The sequence below is a fragment of the Clytia hemisphaerica genome, unplaced genomic scaffold (assembly GCF_902728285.1).
Source record: "Clytia hemisphaerica strain Z4C2 unplaced genomic scaffold, Clytia hemisphaerica genome assembly, whole genome shotgun sequence".
NCBI lineage: Eukaryota > Metazoa > Cnidaria > Hydrozoa > Leptothecata > Clytiidae > Clytia > Clytia hemisphaerica.
This window is the reverse complement of record NW_027104500.1, coordinates 344,370-367,476: the sequence shown is the minus strand read 5'-3', so window position 1 is coordinate 367,476 and position 23,107 is coordinate 344,370. Positions and strand designations below refer to the sequence as shown.

The window sequence follows — 23,107 nt, the reverse complement described above, 5'->3', positions numbered from 1 at the left end:
AAACTCTAAGTTGGAAGCCCATTCATCATCGAAAAACCAGTAAATTTTCACATCCCACAGAATTTTAAGTAAAAACACGTGAATGAAATGCCGTCATATCGAATAAATCTCCAATTCTTAATTGGTACTATAGCAGGAAAATTCGAGGTAAGGTCCGAATGAACAGAATTTTTCTCTAGTCCCTAAAATTTCAACAATATTTCGATTTATTTGAAAACATAAAAATAATTTGATAGCGGTATCGGTTAGTAAAAATTTTTATATACACTTATAATATAAATTCATTTAAAAAAATAAATACAATCACATCTTTTAAATAGCATTTCCAGCATTTCTCAGATCACTCCAATTCTGTCAATCAAGATCGATTGCGTTTTCCTTGGACTTTAAGTTTTGCCCGACGCGTGGAGTTGTTGCGGCTTTCAATTTTGTGACTGTTGTCTTGAGGACATTGGTCATTTTGTTTTCTTTGGCATACTCAATGATGTTATGTTCGACTTGATCTGATCCACGCTCTTCCTGATCGGTAGAAACTCTTATACCGATCGTAAACTTCATCGCAAGGAACTAAAGAGAGACAGAGAGATTCATGATATTGTTTTATACGGAAGCTTCCGAAAAAATAGCACAATGATTATTTTCAGTGGGGACAAAAATTCGAATAGAATATAACTTTCCTCTGGGGACGATATTTTGACAAATTCTTCCAGTGGGAAGGGGTTCCAGAGAGGAGGGGTTCCAGTGGGAACGTGAAGAGTGGCCGTGCTCTTACAAGATTTATTCGGATTCTTTTTCTGTAGAAATGAGTTTGAGATAGCTTTTTGCCAAATTATACCTACGTTTTTCTGGCAGCCAAATACTTTGAAAGAAAAATAACATTAAATTTCTGCTTACCAGTGCGACGGTTACCATGACAGCCCATCCTGTGGTGGCGAAACCAGCAGCAATGTTATACAGAAGCAGATTCCCACTACCTCCATAAAATAAACCAGGCTCAGATACCAACTCAAGACCTTTGTAGTTCTGTGCAAACAATCCTATGAAAGTAAAAGTTCAATTGTTGATATCTCCAAGTATGATGATGAAGCATAATGCTGAGGTTTACTTGTCTAAATTTAACATATATTAGTAACACATACCTGTAACAAAAATGGCATTTTTGTGATAATTTTGAGCAAAATACAGTTAAATGCTTTAAAAACGACATTAAGCTTGCACTCACCTGTGGCAATCATACTCCATATTCCACAAATCCAATGCACTGGGAAACATCCAACAGGGTCATCGATGTGTAACTTCTCTATTAAAACGACCCCTGGCACATAATAGTAAAAAATCAATTTAAAACACCCTGGAAAAAATTGGCCAAAACATCGTCCCCAGTGGAAAATTATTCACTAATTTTTGTTCCCGCTGAAAATAATCAGATAAGCAAATCCTCACTGGCACGAAAATGGACTAAAGTTTTGGTGCTGGTGAAAATAAGAACATGTTAAAGGACATTTTTAGGCAAATTTCGAAAATTCTAAAATATTCGAAAGCTTCAAAACTTTAGGATGTTCTTTTATAAAAACGTGTAATATTTGATAACTCTGTGAAGTAGAGCGATATTTCAAACGGTAACGGATTTATTAACGTTTTCAAATGATAAAAAATTTATAATTGGTTAAAAGCAAAACTCAAACTTCACTAGTGAACTTAGACAAGAAAGAATTTTTTTCCATCTACCGCCTGATTCATTTCCTTACCTGCGTTCGATAATAATCCACCGATAAACCCGACCACAATTCCATGCCATGTTTTCAAGACTGCCGCTCCTCCAGTAATCGCCACTAGACCACCAAGAATCGCTGTGGTGAACTGCTGGATATCCAAGATATAGCGCCGCTTTCGGTATAAGCACAACGAGATGAGGATACCAGCAATACCACCACCGATGGCGCCATTCATAGTTACCACACCTGCTCGCATCGATGCTTTCCACATACCTAGGATGAAGCAATAATGATTTTATTTTGTTTATCTTGAATAACACTCAGTTTAATGAAATTCTTAGAACTAAAAGAGTTTCAATTAAGAATCTTAGCTGGCACACAAGGTTGTTTCAACGTTTATCTAACGTTATATGGACGTTGTGAATGTTACAAAAACGTTGAAACAACCAACGTCGCGTGTCCGTTGGGAAATAATTTCACAAGGACTTATAGTTTTGATGTGAGAATTAGTCTGCGTGAGTGAAATTACAGAGGAGAGACATGATTTCATACACCCCTGTTTCTCAGCCCCGGTGGAACATTTTTGGACATGTTTTTTTTGGACATCAGGTTTTCGAAAATCGTGAAAATCACTTTATTTGAATTAATTCGTCATTCGCATGATGAATTTTCCCAAAATTTTGATATGTACTGAAATTTGGGAAGAGCTTTAAAATGAGCTATTTGAAATTTCAAAATTCGGAGTATTTCAGGATTAATTAATCATGGAGTGTTTTGGATCATATCTCACTCCATGACTCATTATTTGGTCCTGAGGAGGTTTCTATGCATTCCTGAGGTAGCCTAAAATCATAAAATAGCCGGAGTGAGTTATGATCAAAACAATCATTAGACTTTTTTAATCATTTTTCACTCATTTTAACAATGCCCGTTTTCTTTAGTTCGTTCCTTTCTTATCAACTAAACAAAAATCTCAAATTACTTCCCCGATAGATAGACTTGTCAGGAAAATATATACGATTAGAATTAGCACCTAGATTTCAAAAATGATCAATTTGATCCCATTTTCCTCCGTTTTTTTCCAAAAAAAAGAGGTCGATGTGAAAATTCAATCCTTTAGCTACACCCTGATATAAGTTTCGTATATAAATTGGACACGACAAAGGCCAAATATAGAGCCGACTTTATAAATCCGAAATAGACTATGATTTTTTTCATCCTGAAATACTCCAGATTCAAAAAGCGATATCTTAAGTTCCATAAAAGCTATTAAGATCGGACAAAAAGTATCGGACAGAGCTACTAATCTATTTTCTTATTTTTGAATAACGCTAAGAAAGGGTTCAGCTGTCTCTGTTAGTGGTGATTTGAACCGGGTTGGTTGAAAATCGGCATTTTGGTACAGTCAAAAAAAAAACATGTCCTTAATTTTAATTCCTCAGTGGGGATAAAAAAATTCCTTTTGAAATCCCAATGGGGATTCTATTGTTCGACGATTAAAAAAATCCAGTGGGGATGGTATTGGAGTGCAATTTCTTATAACTGGCTGCGTTTAGACCAACTGGCATTTGTAATTTGGCATTTGCTCATGAGGGATTCGATTTTAATAGCTTTTCCATTGTATTTTCTGTCATGGCATTTAAGGAATCGTCTTTTTAGAGTCATTACTGAAAAGGTGATTCCCTCAAGTTCAACTTTGACGGATCAAACAATGAAAAGCATGGAATTTCTGAAAAACTGCAGTCATTAAGACTGAAACTTTTTGCCGTAGGGCTAAGCTATGGCAAATCTTGCAAATTTTATCATCTATAGAAAGAACTGAATAAAAAACGAGCAAATACTTTAAAAAATCAAAAATGTAATTTTTTCTCTTTGTTTTGGTTCCTTTGTTTGATTTGAAATGCCAGAAAAGGGGATTCCTTTGCTCAAAATGGCATTTCAAATGCCAACGAAATGCCAGAACGCTGGCATCATTAGGCATTTGACAAACCGAACAATTGCGCGGAACAATAGAATTCAAAAGAATACTGCAAGCAATTACAAATGCCAGGCTGGTCTAAACGCAGCCAATATTGAATTTCGAGTGGGGATGAAATCAAACTCAATTTCCCAGTGAGGCTAAAATTCCAGGGTATTTTCCCACTTTCTACTAAAGTTTCCAGTAGGGCTGGGATCCCAGCGGGCCTGTGACACATGGTGTTTTCATTAAAAGATGTCTTTATGGAGGTAAAACATAAGATATTTCGGGCCTGCTCTTTTGTAAGTTGTTTTTGATTACTACTTTTTCCCTCTCTGATTTCAAACCCATTTTCACTACATTTTCACTCCAACACCTATTTTCATCACAATTTAATTATTTTTAACCTCTCACTCAATTATATGACGAGGTTATTATTTTGATTGATTTGATTTGACCTAATAAAGAAAAACTGTACTAAACAGATCGAAATATTGTTTTCTTCTTAAATCGTAAAAGAAAGACCATGACCTCGTATTCATGGATATGCACCATTGCAATGTCTTCCACGGACCTAACAGCTGATTGGTTAGGCTGCTGGCATCCACTAACGGATTCGTGCTCCTTATAGAGGATGCTTAATAAGCGATATTTCCTTTGTCCAGAGATTTGCCGCCTTTAGCCGATATACGGCTAAAGACATTTTTAGCTGGCGAGTGTCTACAAATATAACATTACGTAATGTTTACATTTTCTGTGAGGCACCGAATCATAGATTGGAAAATATATTTGGATTTCGAAAAAAAAGTAGGCGGAAGGAAGTTTGCTTCTTTTTCTTCCTCCTTTCTTGTTTAATGTGGAGATTTTGTAAAAGATTAGAAATTAAATTTATTGAATTTAAGTGCCCTGATGTATCTTCTATGTGCACCAACAAAATTTTGCTTCATAAAACTACATTTTGATGCTTGAATCTGGACTTGTATGAGTGTATATTTTTTTACCACACTGGATTCTTTGATCACTTTGGCTCCAGATAATTGTTTTGTCAGTTCTACAGATATGTTGCAGATTATTTCAAGGTATTTTAGTTATCTATATACAGTACATTTTGGGGGTTATTTATATATTGAATATTTCTGACATTACTTCTTTATGATTCTACAAAGGGAGTTTTGTTGTTCCCTTGTTAAATGTTAAAACAAACAAAAAACTTTTCTTCAGCTTTGGCATTCCACTTTTCGATACTGCGTGGCCTTTGTGTTTATCTTTTTCATGTACTTAGCTTCAATCCTTTTGAAGAGATTGGCATAGCTGTCAACTCTCCCGCATTGAGCGGGAGACTCCCGCATGTCAACGATTTCTCCCGCTTGAAGAAAATTCTGCCAAATCTCCCGCATTTTTGGGATTTTCTCCCGCATCTCCCGCATTTCCAAAAATTTTCTGATTTTGGAAAAACCAAACGGCGAAATTTCTGGATTTTGAAAGATCGGAACGAAAAATTCCCCAATTTCCTGAAAAAAATTTCCAATAAAATCGGATTTTACGAGAAAATTTCCCCGATTTCCCGATTTTCCGATTTTGAAAAATCGGATTATCGGGGAAAATTTTTCCGACTTGGAGCTCTCCCGCATTTTTATAAGGCGAAGTTGACAGCTAATTGGAGTGTTTTTGGTTGTTTTCTTTCACTTTTTTGTTCATATTTGTATTTTTGAGCTTCGACCGAAGAGCTGAAGCAAAAGTTTTGATAAATTTACAGACCAGATATCTTATAAAATCAAAAGTCAAAAATAAATCTACAGACTGTACAAAATGCACGCATTAGATTGTTTTTTATCTTTCTTTCTGTTTTGTTTTTCTGGTCTGGGATTCGAATTTCGAATGTAAACATTCTATTGAAAACGTTCGAAACGGTCGTCTTTGCGCGCTCATCAATGTCAATCAAATTAATTACTCGCTAAGATTCTGTAAAATACATCGAACCGAATCGGAAAGCGGTTGGTAGATCATTAAGCAGACCTATACTACCAGGGGTTTTGTAGAGGTCTGCGATTCAGACTACTGATTGGTTGAAAGTGATGACGTATTGACTGATTTTACGTCACTTTTTGGGTCCGTGATGTAATGTCAGAGGACATTGCAATGGTGCACATCATGAATACTAGAATGAATACACAATTCTTATCATAAGTATGATACTTATGACAATTTATTTATTTAGATTTTTTTCAACGAAAGAAACAGGGTACTACGGCTGCGAAGACTTCCACAAAATTATTTTCACAATTTCAAAGGATATTACGCTTACCTCCAGTGACAGCGAAAGTTGAGCCACAGTTAAAACCTAACCATCCAAACCACAGGAAGAACGTCCCAAGGATAACATTGGTTGGGTTGGACATTGCAAAAGGCTCTTTCTCGTGTACTGAGAAGCGTCCCTGACGAGGTCCTAATAGAAGGAAATAATTTTCAACAATTACATAGTGTTAAACCCCCAGATTTGTAAAGCCCGAAGGGCAAGATAGGCAACTTTAAGTTTTCTCCAGCAAAAAAAAGTAGACGGAAAACGCTATATCTCGCATCTCTAAAACCAGTGAAATTGCTTGTTGTCACGTGATTTCCTTGGCAGGAAATCCTACCAAAACTTGCTTCACTATAAAGGCCGCGGATCTAGCCCTTCGAGCTTTGTTTGATAAATCATTGGTCAAACCAAGGCTATGGACATTGGAAGCTATATACATCTCTTCAAAAGGTCATAACAGCAAAACACTTAGAAGCTCAAACCTATTAAAAGCTTCGAATCAGCTAATGTTCGACCTCAGCTAAAAACATTATTTGTTCTCATAACAAAATCTTACAAAATTATAATTTACAATCTTGTCAAGAGTACTCTGTCGAGTACTCTATAGCCCTACCTGGCACACGACGTTGTTTCAACGTTCATCTAACGTGATATGGACGTTGTGAACGTTAGATAGACGTCGAAAAAACGTTATATGCCAGCTAGATCCCTATATCTCACCTAGAAATGCTGCTGCAATGAGAGAGGCGGCTCCACCAGTGATATGGACAGCGGAAGCACCAGCAAAGTCATACGCCCCTCGAACTTTCAGCCAACCTTCTTCATCCCACAACCAATGAGCGGGGAATGAGTAAGTGAAGGTAGCTTGCACGAATGAAAGGAACATATAGCTATTCAAACGAATTCGCTCGGCTACTGCTCCTAAAATGAAAATACTTTGTTGGTACGTTCGTTCCCATACCTCATCACAGATCTCCGTGTATATAATCTATTCCATAAATTACATCATCGAGGATCAATCTTTAGAAGATTGTAACACTTCTGTCTTGCTGACACGGTGTACAAGATTTCATTCAGACCTTGTGTCGATTAAAGAGCCCCCAATGGAACCAAATCTCACGCAACCACGCATTTTTTTTCGTTTTTTTCGTTTTTCATGCAAACCCAATTTTTCAGAAAAATTGGGGAAACATTTGAAAATTGGGGAAATTTGTACATAATCGTTGGAAAAAGGACAAATTAACGTAATCAAACTAAAAATAGCACAAATTCACACATTCACACAATTAAAACGTGGATTTCATGTCCACGTAAGTTTTTTCAATTCATGCATTTGCGCACTTTTTTTCGAATTTTACGCATTCATGCAACCAAAAAAAGTGGGCTAATCATACTAAAGATGAAATGCCTTCGTTACTTCTAAATCCGATTTCAGTAAGGATGAATAACCAGCGATCATTTTGGTTAGATTCGTTTTATATATGTGTGCAAAATGACCTATCTCCCTGTCTGCAGTATTTTTCTCAGCTTGAGCCACAAGTGATTTTGTGGTTCAAAGATGCTTGGTACATCGATCTGACCAGCCAGTATGCATTACACAGTACTAGTGGGTCCCGATAAGGACGAAATGCGCACCTACTTTGTCACCCAAATCTCCTGAGCGACCATAACTGCACAGAAATTCTTGTTTATACAACTTATATACAGGGAGTTTCAGACCACTTCTATAAGTAGAAAGAATATTTTTGTATATACGAAAAATGGTATCATTTACCAGAAACAATAGTAGTCGAAGTTGACGAGAATGCCAAATGGAAGAGATATTTTGCCAACTTGCTTGTTTCATCGATATCAGCATCAACAAAATAATCACCTTTGCCAGTAAAATGTCTTGCAACGTTACTTGGATCCTCACCGTGTGCGATGGAATTACCAATACACCAAAATCCAAAGCCACCAATCACAATGTCTAACATGTTTTTCACCATGACATTTGCTTCACATTTGCGACGGATCAACCCTACGTTGAAATAAAAAAACAAACTGGTTTTGGTATGAAAAAAATTTGAGGTTTTTTCTTTCGCTATTTCATGGTGGTAATGGACAAAAATTCGGCATGACAAGTGCTACCCTAGATGGGGGTCTAAACCAAGAAAAAGGCAAATTAGTGCTTCTCTCAAGTATTGAAGAAATGTTTTTTAAATCAAAAAGGTTTTCCTAAAAGAGAGCGTATTCAGTATATCAAATAAAGAGATGCTACATTTAGGACAGATCAACTCGACGTTTGAATGTCAAAAAAACAACCCAGGGAGAACGTAAATTACTATGCTTCCAGATATTGACAGTTAGTTTGAGAATGGTTTCACAGTTAGAGATTTCTTTTTGTTCGCTGGTACATATGAAAATGCATCGAAAAGTTCTTGATTGATGAGAGTTAATTTTGCTGGTAGACCCGGCAACTACGATTTTCTCTCAATGGAATTATTCAAAGATGGATTTATAAACTATTCGAAAACCTGGTAAACCAATTTATCTATAACGTTGTCGTTTTTATCAAGACGTCTACTTTTGACTTCTTTTTCATAGCAGAAGAAACACCCCCTTCTCACAGACCCGGTGGGATTTTTTCTAACCAGTGGGAGTAAAAATAACCATGAAATTCATGAAATAACGGACCAAAACTCGATGGGTTTGATATTCTTATTTTTTTAAGACTGGAGATTTGGATTCCATTGTTTTCGAGCTAGAAAAGTCAGTGGGGATAGAAAAATTAGTATAATATTTTGCAGTGAGGATTTGCTTATCTGGTTATTTTCAGCGGGGACAAAAATTAGAGTATATTTTTCCACAGGGGACGATATTTTGGCCAAATTTTCCAGAAGGAAAGGGTCCCATTGGGTCTGTGAGAAGGGGGTGTGAAGAAGTCTTAGGATTGTTTCTTACCTGATTCGAGCAGGCCAAAGCCGGATTGCATGGTGAAAATGATATACGTGCAAATGATAATAAATGCTGCGTCTATAGCTTCTAGACCTGGCTCTCCTCCAAAAGCGCTGGTCACCGTTTTGTTTGCCATTTTATCTTGTGATCTTTATGTACTCTACAAGTGAAAATATAAGTTTAAGAAAATCAAATTCGAACTCAGTCCCTTAGTTTGCGCAAAAAGTGGTGCAAGTGGATCTGGGTACGAGATTAGAAGAAAATGTTTGTCAGGGTGAGAGAATCTGATTTTTGCTTGATAGATTGTGTAAGTTTTGGTTTGAGAGTATTGAACTCCAGGATATATTCTGACATGTTCAGTTTTTTTACAAAAAGTTCTCGAATCCACTTTATTGTTATCTAAAAATTGAACGGCGACAATCTTTGGTGGGTTTATTTAATGAAAGACTACATTTCAGTCAAGAGAATTTTTATTTGCCATATGAGACAAATTTTAAATCTAAAATTATATTGCTAACCCCTCTTACACCCTGCTTCCAACATCTCTTCTTTAATATTGATCAAAATATTAATGTCGTCCTATCCTTGGACCTAATGACCCTTTCATCTGCCTTTTATTTTTTTCTTCATTCTTTTCTTACTAATGTTTTCATACTTCATTGCCACCGCAGGAAGCCTAAAGCTTCCTAGGATGGCATTCATAGCTTCACGCATAAGGAAGTTGGGCAAACATCTCATAATTTTGCGCGCGTTTTTCAGTATATTAGTTCCGGTTAAATGGTGTACCGGTAACATTCTTAGCTTGACTGTATTTCTATTGTTTTATCATCATTAAAAACACTTTTCCGGATTTTTTTAAATCTGATTACCCATTTTCAAACCTCTATATGTCTTTTTTTATTACCTCAGGGAGTCGAATTAAGGGAAATTCCTTTTTTTGTTGGGAAATTCCCTATTTAAACCACAACTAGTTATTAACCGCTCTGAAGAACGCAAATTAGAAATTTTTATCCTTTCTAAGACTTGTCGTTTGACTATTGCGCTCTCTCGGGTAAGTTATGGCATGTCTTAAAATTACCATAATTTTTAGATCGCATTAGCCGACAGAAAATTACCAAACAAATTACTGAACATGAAGGGTACTATGATGTAGTTTCTAACCTGATGTGTAACCTAATTGTTTTTTCGCTGATTTTCGCGAAAAACCACAAAAACTGATTATTACGTAATAATCGATGACGTCATCAAAACTAAAAGTTGAATTTCTCAAGAATGGTTTATCCAATTGTCTTCAAACTTTCACCAAAGATGTATCCTACTAAAGTTGATCATTTGAAAGAATTTTTTTTTGAAATTCTGATTACGTCAGCAAGAAATAGGATTTTTTGTTTTTTACCAATTCCTGCTGACGTCATCAAAATTTCGAAAAACTTTTTTTTTCAAATGATCGACTTTAGTAAGATACATGTTTGGTGAAAGTTTGAAGAAAATTGGATAAACCATTCTTGAGAAATTCAATTTTTAGTTTTGATGACGTCATCGATTATTACGTAATAATCAGTTTTTGCGGTTTTTCGCGAAAATCAGCGAAAAAACAATTAGGTTACACATCAGGTTAGAAACTACATCATAGTATCCTTCATGTTCAGTCATTTGTTTGGTCATTTTCTGTCGACTAATGCGATCTAAAAATTATGGTAATTTTCAGTTTTTGAGACATGCCATAACTTACCCGAGCTTCCAGAAAAAATCCATTCATGGGGGGTGGAGGATGAATTGTCCAGGGGTATTGAAAAAATACCAAAAAATTGCAATGTCCAGGGGGTAAATTCCAATGTCCAGGGGTAGTTTTTTGTGTCCACGGGGTCGATTTGATGTTTGTCCAGGGGTATAACCCGTGTCCAGGGGGTTAAAAATCAAAATGTCCAGGGGTAATTCATGAAAAAAATAATATATCCTCCACCCCACATGAACGGATTTTTTTCTGGAAGAGCCCATTACAGTAAAATGGCAGTTTAGCACAGTAGCGTTTAGTATGACATAAACAAGCCATTGTATACCATTATTTTGGTAATAAAAGAGATGACAAAAAAAAACAGATAAATAACTTTATCTTATCTCTATAAGAAGATATCTATGAGATGGACACAAATTGCTAATATTTTTAGACTAAATTTTGCTTCAGATGAGATGCCATTCTAACAGAAGTAACGGCTATCAGTAACATTTCTTTCCAAATTCAACAACTTATTTGATCGTTATTCTGCGGTGGCACTTTAATGAAAATTATGGCTAGTTATAAATATTGAAGTCAAGCTTTGTTTTACCCCTTTTTGGGGGTATTGTGGTTGTCAGGTAACAGGTATTTCAAAAATAGAAATTGGCTCTTAGTAAGAAAAGACTTTGGTCTTTTAGGACCCTTAAAGGGAACTTTCTTTCCAAACTTTGATCGATTTTCTAAGAAAAGATCCATTATTACATAGTAGCAGTTATTGCATTATCATATAAAACGACTTATTATACTGTAGACAACCTCAGTCTACACCCTACGCTGTTTGCTAAATTCGTATGTCATTCATTCAAACAAGTAAACCAAGAAATATAAATCTTTTTCACTCATCTAGCCAATCAGCTGCTGCCAAAAATAATTCCTACGCATTTAATTTAACGAACGATACATCAATGCATTTATTTTTATATGGAGAACTGGGAAAAATATTGTCACGTATTTCTCAACAAAATAAAAGAAAATTTTCAATGATTTGTCAAAATATATTGGGAAAACAAATATCATTATATCCCAAATTATTTCCGTTGACATCAGGATATTTCAGTCTAACTTTCTATTTAGCAATCTAAAGTCCTATATATTCCACTACGCAAAAAACGCACGTCTTGATACAAGGAAGTTGTCAATAATTGCTAAACTATATTTTCAAATCAGCTGATTGCCACTGACTCTAAAATATGGTAGATGAAAATTAAAAGTGAAACGAAAAAGTCGATACAAACAGCAACTGGCTTGACTGACTGGAGATCTCTGTGATCTACCTTATTCCAAATGTTAAACTTTGAAATTTTCTTTCGATTGATTGCTCCTAGTCCACACATTCTCGAAAAACCATTTTATTCTATATATTTTTAAGCTACTGAATTAGCTCTACAATATCATTGGATCTAATTCGTTATTGCTTTCTGAGTTTAATATTTCACAGGGTACTATATGTCATGATTAATCAATCAAGTAACAAGCGTCCGGAAATCATTATATCATATTAGTTATATCATTTTAGAAATATTTTTTTGTTTCTTTCTAATCTTTTGAATGATGTTATGTGCGTCCACAAGAAAAGACCGAAATAAGAAGTTGAATAAAAATACTTGTTGCATTGAAAAGAAAATGGAAATCCTCAGTTTCCATCTTGACTCTGCAATAAGGGGGGACACTTTCAGACGTCATTGATATGTTCTTCTTTATAGTTCGAAATACTTTGAAGTGAAAATTCTTCCCTTTCCTGTTTAAGTAAGTTTTACCCCCAATTTAATTTAATTTAATTTGATTTTACCTTTTCATAGTCATGCAATGAGAAACGAGAGATCGTGGTCACTAACAACCTCGTCCCCGTGTATCTCAGGACTTATTTACGCTACTGATATTGACGCCAGAGTTATTGGTTGATCGACAAAAGGCTGTTTTTTTTGTCGTTTTTTACTACTTTATAGAGTCAACCAGCAATAAACTTTGTTTGATATCTTTTGATTGAATGAATATTTTTGAAAATTTTTTCACAGTGATGATAATTTAAGAATAAAGAATCACTCCTGTGAAAATGGTAATTACACCACATTTCTACAAGAAGTTGATTTTTTTCTTCTTCATTTTTCATTTTCATTTTTCTATCTTTTTTTTTCCAAATTTTTTACTTGATAATATGCCACTCACAATCATCTTTTTAAAAAGCACAGAACCACTATCTTATTCGAATTTTATCAAAAGTTACAGCCATTTTTGTCCCAGCTGCAAATTACTGTCTGACTTTAGATTGTACTCAATTACAGACTTAATTTGGGTTCCAATCTAGTTATACCCAGTGTAATCTCCGAGCAGGTTCTTATTCTACTCCGCATTGGCACATATTCACTGTAAAAGCCGTGGCTCAAAAAAAGAGTTTGCCCAGGTTGGTGCAACGCTTTGATCTTTTTCATCCAGATTCTAGCATGAAAATTAAATGAGCTTTTGAGCGTGATGATTGGCTAAAGCAAAACAATCACACCAAAAACAAACACTAATTAAAAACATAAACATTTGAACCCAGTTGTTTTCGCTTTCGCTTTCGATTTCAAACAAAAACAAACGTGTTTTGACTGGACAACCAGAACATCACATTCGCCATATCCCTTTAGAGAAGAGCGTGGTACTATATGCGCAGAATGGATAATCTGTTAGGTTATAAGATTAGATCAAAATGGTGTCATCAAACACTGTTTTACTGAAATGGTGTCATGAGCGAGGATTGACTACGTGATTACAAATTCATATATTTGACCCAATTTCTCTTATTTTGACCCCTAAATTGCTTGAAATTGAGTAATTCCAAGCTCAGCATTGTTCTTAAATTGTTCTTATTTTTTGGCAATTTTGAGCCTTATCGTTCTTATAAAATTGTTCTCATTAACCTCCGCACCGTATTTTTCCCGCGCGCGCTTATCTTGACAGACGTTCGATTAAGAGGGATTAGAACCGGCTGGGAACAGTATTATTGCCAGAAAACCAGTTTTTAGGCCTCCAGAGCCGCCTGGGCATACACTGTAAGCTTACAACACTTTACTGGAGCCTTAGTTAAGCTTATTCTGAGCTCCATACAGGGCTAAGCTGGTTTCCAATGGCCCTAAACCTCATGGGATACTCCAATGCAAAGGATTAGACCCATTGAAGTCCAGCGAAGGGGGCAGAACCGATGAATTTTCACTAAAATAGCTTAAAAACGCTTAAAAAGCTCTATTTAAGCGTTTTTAGCCGTTTTTAAGCAAAAAACGTAAAAAAGCGATCGTATAAGCGAGTGAGATACTTCCAAAGGCTCTAATTAGCATATTTCTATGGTGCTGAAGCGATTTAGAGGGGTTAGAACCGGCTGGGAACAGCAGTTTTTCCAGAAACCGGTTTTTAGGCCTCCAGAGCCGCAATCGGCTAGAAAATACATTAGTCTCTTTTTACAACCACTACATCCTGGACACTGGACACAGCAAAGTACATAATCTTCACCTCTTGTCTGGTCGTCGATTCACAAGACCGCAAACAATATTTCAACGTGACCATTTTTCACCTTCGTGAATCTCATGAAATAGTCTGTTTGAGATAAATGAGCAAAATCTTTAATTTTCACTAAAAGTAAAATCTTCAGTGAATATCACTTGTGAAAATATTTAGTGTTAAAATTAGGATAATTTTCACTAAAAGTAAAAACGTCAGTGAATATCACTTGTGAAAATATTTAGTGTGAAAACTAGGATAAAACAATCGAAGATTAATTTCACACAAAAAGATCTTAGACTCGTTTTTGATTGTAAATATTGTAATTATAAATTTTTATTATAACTAAAGCCCGCCTTTAACGATTAGAGTGTCAATAAATCCTTTGGAAAAACTGAAAAAATTATCATCTTCATTTTCCTTCCAAAACTTTGACTAAATTTGAGACGAAGCTATCGAATATTCTTTTAATAACGGCTTTGATAATTATTTATCAATATCTTTTGAGATGGAAGAAAACTAGGAAATATAAATGATAACCCTTTTTACGGTTTTCCCGTTGATAACAAAACTTAGTAATGGACTACTTTCTTTCTTTTATACATATTTTTTGACCTCTATTTGTCCCCCCATTAGAGTGTGGCGGGAGACTGCCAAAACCTCTTGACTTAACCTTCAGCACTATGGAGGAGGATATTTAAAGGTCCGGTTTTAAATAAGAGTGACATCTTACTTATATCTTACGTTTGCTTACTCGTCAATTTTAATTCGGAAGCTTTTCTATATTAGATTGACAAAATTAATCAGAAAAGGGAAAATAAAATCATTTTTTGCTTATATCAGCATAATAGAACAATAGGCACACACTGTTCCAACATGAAATATGTGTCTGATATGAAATGGGAACACTTATATAAAAATGAAACCTATGAATTTCGAATTTTGTTTGTTTACATCCCCGGTACAAACTACGAAATTCGGGTACCCTGAGTATCAGATGTTGAGAATACTTCAACCTCTGAAGACCAATAATAGAAACGACGGTAATAAAAGTATCAACTTTGAACTTCATTCAAGATCTTGGATGGTCGTCATGGTTACTTTTCTCTGCGTTGATTGCGCGCTAAATAGAATCTGGATTGGTCGGCACAGCCTCGATATACGATTTTCACGGTAAAATTCGGGGCGTCAAGATTAGCCTTCACTGGGGGTGTGTTCATCTCGAGATCTCGAGAATGTGATTTTGGGTCTTTTTACTACCAAATTATACATTAGCGCTTATTTGATCCCAGTTACGTTTTAAAAGTGATCATCTGAGATTTTCTGTTCAAAAAGATTTCGCAGATAAGACTATTGCAGTTTTCCAGTGGGATAATTCCATGATATCCGCGAAATTTAATCCCCGCGAAATTTTATCCCATTAAAGAAGCCGGCTTGTTTGTGGAAGGGCTGGGAGTTGTTTACATGGTCATTTTGAAGTACTTTTTTCAATTGGTACTGCATAGTTTTAAACCAAACCAAGCCTTAATTCTATATGTCACAACGACATTAGATTAGGCTCAATTAAAACTAGCCATAACTTTCATTAAGGTGCCACCGCAGCAAAACGAACACATAGAGTTGAATTTGCGTTCAAAAGGAATGATCTTAGCCATACAGTAATTTTTGTTAAGAGTGACCTCTCATCTGAGACAAAATTCTTTCAAATGCTAACAAATGTGTCAAGGGAGTGATTTACAGTCTACTTAGAGTGGCATCCGTGCCTTGTCTTACACGTTTTTATAAGAACAATTTCATAAGAATACGAGGCTGAAATTTGGCCAAAACCTAAGAACAAATTAAGAAGAATCTGAACCTCAGATTTCAGAAATTACTGAGAAGTACATGTTTCCATTTTAATTAATATTGACATTTAAGACTGAAAAACTCTTATAAATTTAAGAGCAGCCCAGCCAGAATCATATGACTTACTGGTTTTTCCTATAGAAAGCGTATATATCTGAAGATACTGCTCTTCATATGTTATTTTACTAATGTACACGTTTAGCAACATAACTGTTCGAATACTATGACTAATGTAATATTTTTAACCTAAGAAGAGCGCTTAATAACTACTTGTGGTATAAAAAGGGAATTTCCCAGAAAACTTCAGTCTTCTACTTTTGATACGTTTGGTCCACTTTACTGCGTTGGTCTTTTGATACACTTCGACATTCTTCACGATTTCTGGCCAGCTCACATTTAGCACAAAAGTTCGCAACAATCTTCTATGGAATGCATCAATGGAATTTTCGGCTTGGCAGGTTGTTAAACTCCACAGCTCGCAGTTATACAGGAATATCGGTTCGATGTAAGGTCGTGAATGCTGACATTTTTGTTTGTGTAGTCAACTTTTTATGACAGAACAACGTTCGTAATTTGTTGACAGCTGAAATCGATATTCCTTTTCTTCTTTTGATGTCTTCTGATGTATCAAGCATACTGCCGAGATATTTGCACTTTTTCCATTCGCTGTTATTTCTTGTGATGGTAAATTGTTCCGTTTTGTCCTGATTTATTACTAGATCTCGTTTTTCTAGCTCTGTTGGAACGGTCTGCTTAAACTTTTGCAGTGCGCGGTAGTCTGAAGTTACTTTCCCGACATCGTCAGCATACTCCATTTCAATATCGATTTGTTCTTTTTCTGTGACAATGGCGTAATTGTGGTCAGCAGGAATGGATGGTACAGTAGGAAGTGCATGGGTATTTGGTGGTTTTTCAGCAGGTGTAGTGCTTTTGCTAGGTAGTACGTAAATTCGTTAGCACTTACACAGTCTCCTTGTGGTGCTCCGGTGTCAGTTGCGAACTCGGAGCTTAGAGTTTGGTTGCATTTGACACTGAGCGATACATTAAGGAGGACTACGATAATGTGGAGTTCGTCTGGTGAGATGGTAGATTGCAAGTCATGCAGCAGTTTGTATCTATTAAGACTGTCGAACGCTTTGCTCATATCAAGAAGTATTAAGTGAACGGCTTCACATTTTGATGTTATAGTCCGTTCAATTACGAGTTTTGCCGCGAAGACGTGCTCGGTTGTGGATCTGTTTGCTCGGTATGCTGCTTGAGAGAGTGGTATTTCTGCGTCAACTCGGTCTCTGATTCGGTTGATAATGCAAGCTGCAAGGATTTTTCGTAGTGATGGTGGTCCTTTTGCTTTGTTGGGTTTTTGCAGGGGTTTAAGGATACCGTACGTGATCTCTTTCGGTATGTTCCCTGTTTCGGCTATGTTGTTATAGATGTTGGCTATCTGTTGGTGGATAGTTTCGGGAGCAAATTTTATCAGTTCAATTAATATTTCATCACATCCTGGGCTTTTGTTTCGTTTCATTTTCTTAACAGCTTTGTTGATTTCGATTGATGTGAACGGTGCTAGCATAGGTGCTGGTGGTACGATTGTTGGTTGTTCTTGATTTTTGAAGAAAATTCCTTTGAAGTATGTAGCTATTATTTCACTTTGTTCTTTTGGGTCTGCTGTTAGTCCGTTTTCTCCTTTGATAAGAAGCTTTTCATAATTATACAATTAGAAAAATACAATATATTTGGACCAAGAGATATACTACATTAGAATAAATACAATATTATTAGACTAAATTAGTTAAAAACGAATAATAGAAGGCAAACAAATCAAGTATAACAAATCCACATCGAAAGGATGTTATTTTCAGCATTTTTTGAGCATTTTGATGTAATTTCTTAAGAAATTGCATGTTTTTAAGTCTCCAAAGCCTTAGTATGTTCTTAGAATGTTCTTAAATTTTTGGCCCTCGAAGCCTTATGTTCTTATATAGTTTGTTCTTATAAAAAAAACGTGTATATAGAGTTAGAATGATCAAGAAAGTTTATTAGCCGCTTGTGCATAAGTTTTTGGAAAATTTTGTCGATGTTTGAAAGAAGAGAGATGGGCCTGTAGTTTTCAGCATCAAATGGAGAGCCCTTATTTTTGAAGACGGGGATGACTTTCGCTTTTTTGAGTTGACTAGGAAAGATACCAGTAAAGAAAGAAAGATTTATGACATCTGCAAAGATTGAAGAAAGACTTTTCAGATTTGAGGAGATAATTCGGAAAGGAATGCTGTTGGGACCTGAAGCTTTATGTTCACTGAGAGATGAAATAACTTTGGAGATTTCATTTTTGGAAGTTGGAGAAACAAGAAAGTGATTGACGTTTCGATTGTCATTCTTCAGCCATTCTGAGAAATGATGACGCGTGTAAGGAATTTTAGAGCATATCTTACCTGCAATAGTAGAGAAAAAGTCGTTAAAAGCTTCAGAAACTTCTTCAGGATCAGAAGATAAAGAATCATTGATATTCAAGGGAATGCCAGTGGAAGAAGAAGAAGAGGATATAATCTCTCTGACGCCTTGCCATAGTTTGCGAAGATTACCAGAATTTTGAAAAAAGTAACGAGAATAGTAAAGTTTTTTACTGGCACGAATAAGAGACATAATTCGATTTCGATAAAATTTATACCTACCACGGAGAAATTTTTTAAGATCAGGTGAAGAATCGGGTACTCTCAGATAGTCGTTGTTAAGGTTATCTCTGATTTCCATGGAGTAGCGAATGCTTTTGGTGATCCAAGGTTTTAGTAAGAGATCAGCCTGACGTCTGGTCAATTGTTTCAGGGAAACATGTTTGTCATACAAAGAATTAAATCGAGTTATAAAAGAGTTAAAAGACGAATCAACATTTCCCCTTTCAATACCAAGAAGACGTTTCCAATCCACGTTCTCGAATTCTTCTTTGAAACCTACTTCATCAAAGTTTGACCAATCTCGATGAGAAGGAAGTTCAGGTTTATAGTGATAGCTACAAACGGTGTTTAGAATCAAAACGGGCTTGTCCAACAGTGGTGCTCTCAGCTAAAAGTACTGTTTGATATTGCCAAGTCCGAACCGCAATCCGCCTACGTAGCTTTTATCGCTGGCTTCAAGCACAAACTCACATACCACATCCGAACAATCCCTGACATGCACCAATACCTTGCACCGTTCGACCTTATCCTCGACAGGATATGTGGGAAATTGATTCGGCCACAAATAACTCACGGACACGGTTGGTTACAAAAACCAATAACAAAATCTCTTTCTCCGGATCACCATAAAATGTGCACAATATCAAATAAATCCACTCCGTTCTTCCACTATTTAAATTCTATCCACTCTTCTCTGCTGTCTCCCATCACTAACTTCTTCTCTCTGCAACTAACTCTCACGCTCTCCATGTGCTCTAAAAACATAGAAGCGCATGTGCAATATATTATTTACACCTAAGTTATGTAACATAAAAATACACTAGTGAAAATGTAACAACAAACAAGTAAATTTTCCTCAGATATTCATTCCAGCTATCACCGATGGTCATCATTGCTCCGCCGATGAGCGCCTTTTACTATCGCTGCCACCGAAAAAAGGCAATCTTTCAATCCCTATCTTTACCACGTGGTTAATAATAGAATTCTCCAGCTCACAGAAAGTAACTTTCAACCTGTCCAGCCGAATAAAGAACCAAGCAACGTCGACATACCTGACGACGCTAAAGTCAAGAGGGAAATCACCAAGTCGAAGGAAGATCGAAAAAACGATACATTAAATGCACTTAGGGAGAGAATGAGCGTTGAGCAGCGAAAAGCAAACGAACTCGCTTCTTGCAAAGGTGCTTCAAGCTGGTTGACGATCATACTGGTTGAAAGCGAAGGCTTCTGTCTGAATAAAAGAGAATTTGTTGATGCCCTTTGCTTGAGGTACAGATGGACACCAAAATACCTTCCGATCAATTGTGCACGTGGCCTTCGATTCGATGTCGACCATGCCCTTTCGTGCCCGAAAGGAGGTTTTATCCACCAACGCCATGACGAGATGAGAAACCTCTTGGCCAACCTCCTTTAACAAGTACACACTGACGTCTCCATCGAACCTCACCTACAACCTCTAACTGGAGAATCGCTACCAAACAGCTCCAATAAAACAGACGAAGCCCGACTTGACGTGTCAGCCAGAAGTTTCTGGCAAAGGGGACAACTTGCATTCTTTGACGTAAGGATCACAAATCCGTTCGCAAAAAGTCACCTTAACCAGAAACTTCAAAACACATTCCGATCGAACGAACAAGAGAAAAAGCGGAAGTACAACAACCGAATCATCACAATCGAGCATGGTTCGTTCAGCCCGTTCGTTATGACAAGGAAGAGAAACGGAGATGATCATCACGACCCTTGCAAAGAAGCTCTCAGACAAAAAAGACATTGAATTTGGTATCATGTTGAATTGGTTGAGAACAAGCTCTCATATTGCTTGCTAGGAGCAGCTATCCTATGCTTACGTGGATCGAGAACTGTTAGAAAATTGAACATTGATATGAATGAGATTGAAATTCATGAATCTACTAGGAGAAATTTTTAGTCAATTTTTCTTATATTCGTCAATTTTGAGCACTTGAAAGGCTTCTATTTTTCGAAAATCGTCAAAGTGAGACTCATTAAAAAACGAGATGAAAAATCCCTTATCGGTTCTTTTTACACCGGCCCTAATTTAACATCGGTGCCTTTTTAAGTCCTGATTATAAGTGCATACCTCGTCCCGATTTTAAGTGCATACCTTAACTTATCGGCAAAATCTTGGCCCTTTTTAAGCCGGCCCTTATTACGCCACGAGCCCAAAAATAACGCCAATAAGGGCCGATAAGGTATGCACTTATAATCGGGACGAGATGGAGTTTTTACAAGCTCTTTTTTGATTTGGTTGGTCGTTAACCAGTAATAATACAATTTTGTTACTTTTTCTAAAGAACGCGTCATTTTTATTACTTCAAATGACCAATTATTTATTAAAGTCTTGTAAAAAATCTTATAAAAACTCCATCTCACCTGCTATAATCCCTTATCGGCACGGTCACCAGAAGACTGGTACCGAAAATGCAAAGAAATTGCTATTCGACGACGTTATCGAAAACGCAAGCGTAGGAGCGCCCTTGTGAAAGTGACAAAGGAACATAACTTTAATATAACTGTTTGAATGCTAAAAATATCTTGTACTTCTTCACATGGGCTCAGAGAATTTTCTTTCATATGGCATGGGTTTTAATAAACCGTCAATTATGAGAGTTTCTTCAGGAAGTTTGAAGGCGATTTTAATTTGATCGGTGTATTGTTCCTGCCTTTTAGAGAAAGTCAAGAAGACATTGCACTTGAATGACGTCAATTTCTGAAGATCTGCGTTTTAAATAAACCGTCGTGAAAGTTTTTGCTTGGACATGGCAATTGGTCAGAGTGATTTTGAATCTTTGTTCGTGTTGGATGGAAGTCATGGATAATGGTTTTGTAACCATCTCCTCAGGGTAATATTATTAACATTTCAATTTTTTGCAGTCATGATTATATCAGCTTTTGCATCAATATCATTACAGATTTCACAAGGGCGCTCCTACGCTTGCGTTTTCGATAACGTCGTCGAATAGCAATTTCTTTGCATTTTCGGTACCAGTCTTCTGGTGACCGTGCCGATAAGGGATTATAGCAGGTGAGATGGAGTTTTTATAAGATTTTTTATAAGACTTTAATAATTATTTGGACGCAGTCTCATCCAATATGAAAAATATTGGGCTATGAGAAGAGATATTGGACTCGGCGAAGCCTCGTCCAATATCTTTTCTCGCACGCCCAATATTTTTGCATATTGGATTCGACTTTGTCCAATAACTGCTTAATAGTAAAAACTTAAATTTAAAATTTCCATCAGATTCTTGAGTTAACCTTACGCATATTTTACAGACCGGCCTGCAAAGTACCAACTTCAGGGACCAACTTCTTTCTATTACTGATCTCTTTTACTTGGTAAATCAGGTTTCAGGAACGCGTTTTGATTCATCCAGTAGGCGTGGTCAGTCGGGAACACTATATGAAAAAGGCAACTATTGCCTTAACGGGAAATATTTCCCGAACAGGAAGGTGGAAAAAATGGCTAAGACTTTCCAAATTGGGAAGTGCACCAGTTTCCCGATCGGGAAAGTGGCCTCTGAGCACTCTGGAAATGCCTGTTGAAAGTTAAAAACCTGTCTCTCTTGTAAAGGAGCGAAAATAAATAATATTTACCAGGTAGTTAAAAAATCCACCGGTAATTGCTTCTTATTCTACTTTCCCTATTCCCAATTAAAAACTTCCCTATTTGGAAACTTTTTTTTGATAGGGAAACAAAAATCTGCTTTGTTTACAAAAATTATATTTCCCGTTCGGGAACGACGAAAAGTTCTTGACCAAAACGGGAAACAGAAAAGTGAAGAAATTTTCAATCTGGAAATAGTTTCCTTCTCGAGTTATTTATTTAGTTATACTTCCCGTTAAGGCAATAGTTGCCTTTTTTCATGTAGGGGTACCGACTGGTAGGGGGGGACTATCTTGATAACAATTGGATGAGCCGTTGTACGAAAAGTGGTACTGGGAGTGTGGTATTAGATAAGATTACTTGCTCTTTAATGAAGTTCGTTTTCTGTCCACCTAACTTATACCGTGAGTATCCACGTATGTAGGATTTCCTTTAAAAACAACCAGTGACTGTAAATACTCGGCAAGCCTTGTCACCAATACGATCTTTACTGACCCTGTATATCCCGTATCCCACCTCGAGAAGACCGCGTAACCGTTATTTTCCGCTTGGGCAATAACAACAATCTAACAGTTCAACAGATTTTGAAAGTCTTTAGTAAAACTTTACATGGCAAACAGTATTGATAAAAATGGTTCAGAGATATGGAATTAGGGGGACACCAATATATTTCAAACCCGATATTTGATCAAACATGATATAAAGCAATGAATTCATTTGCCAATATGTTCAGTTCAATGACGGTATAATTTATTTTATCGATTTTTGTCACAACCTCTATAATATCAAATGAGTAAACATTCTAATTC

General features: G+C 36.3%; 1 protein-coding gene across 1 annotated transcript; it reads right to left on the bottom strand.

Annotated features, from left to right (window-relative positions):
* Window positions 1–183: 183 nt before the first annotated feature.
* Window positions 184–14,233, bottom strand: LOC136821732 (putative ammonium transporter 3). Its single transcript, XM_067077943.1, has 9 exons — window positions 14,172–14,233; window positions 8,915–9,068; window positions 7,746–7,991; window positions 6,692–6,892; window positions 5,978–6,118; window positions 1,749–1,988; window positions 1,223–1,315; window positions 895–1,037; window positions 184–567 (listed from the first exon to the last, which is right to left on the bottom strand). The coding sequence occupies exons 2-9, from the start codon at window positions 9,042–9,044 to the stop codon at window positions 355–357; spliced, it is 1,407 nt and encodes a 468-aa protein (XP_066934044.1). The 5' UTR covers window positions 9,045–9,068; window positions 14,172–14,233; the 3' UTR covers window positions 184–354.
* Between the last annotated feature and the right edge of the window lie 8,874 nt (window positions 14,234–23,107).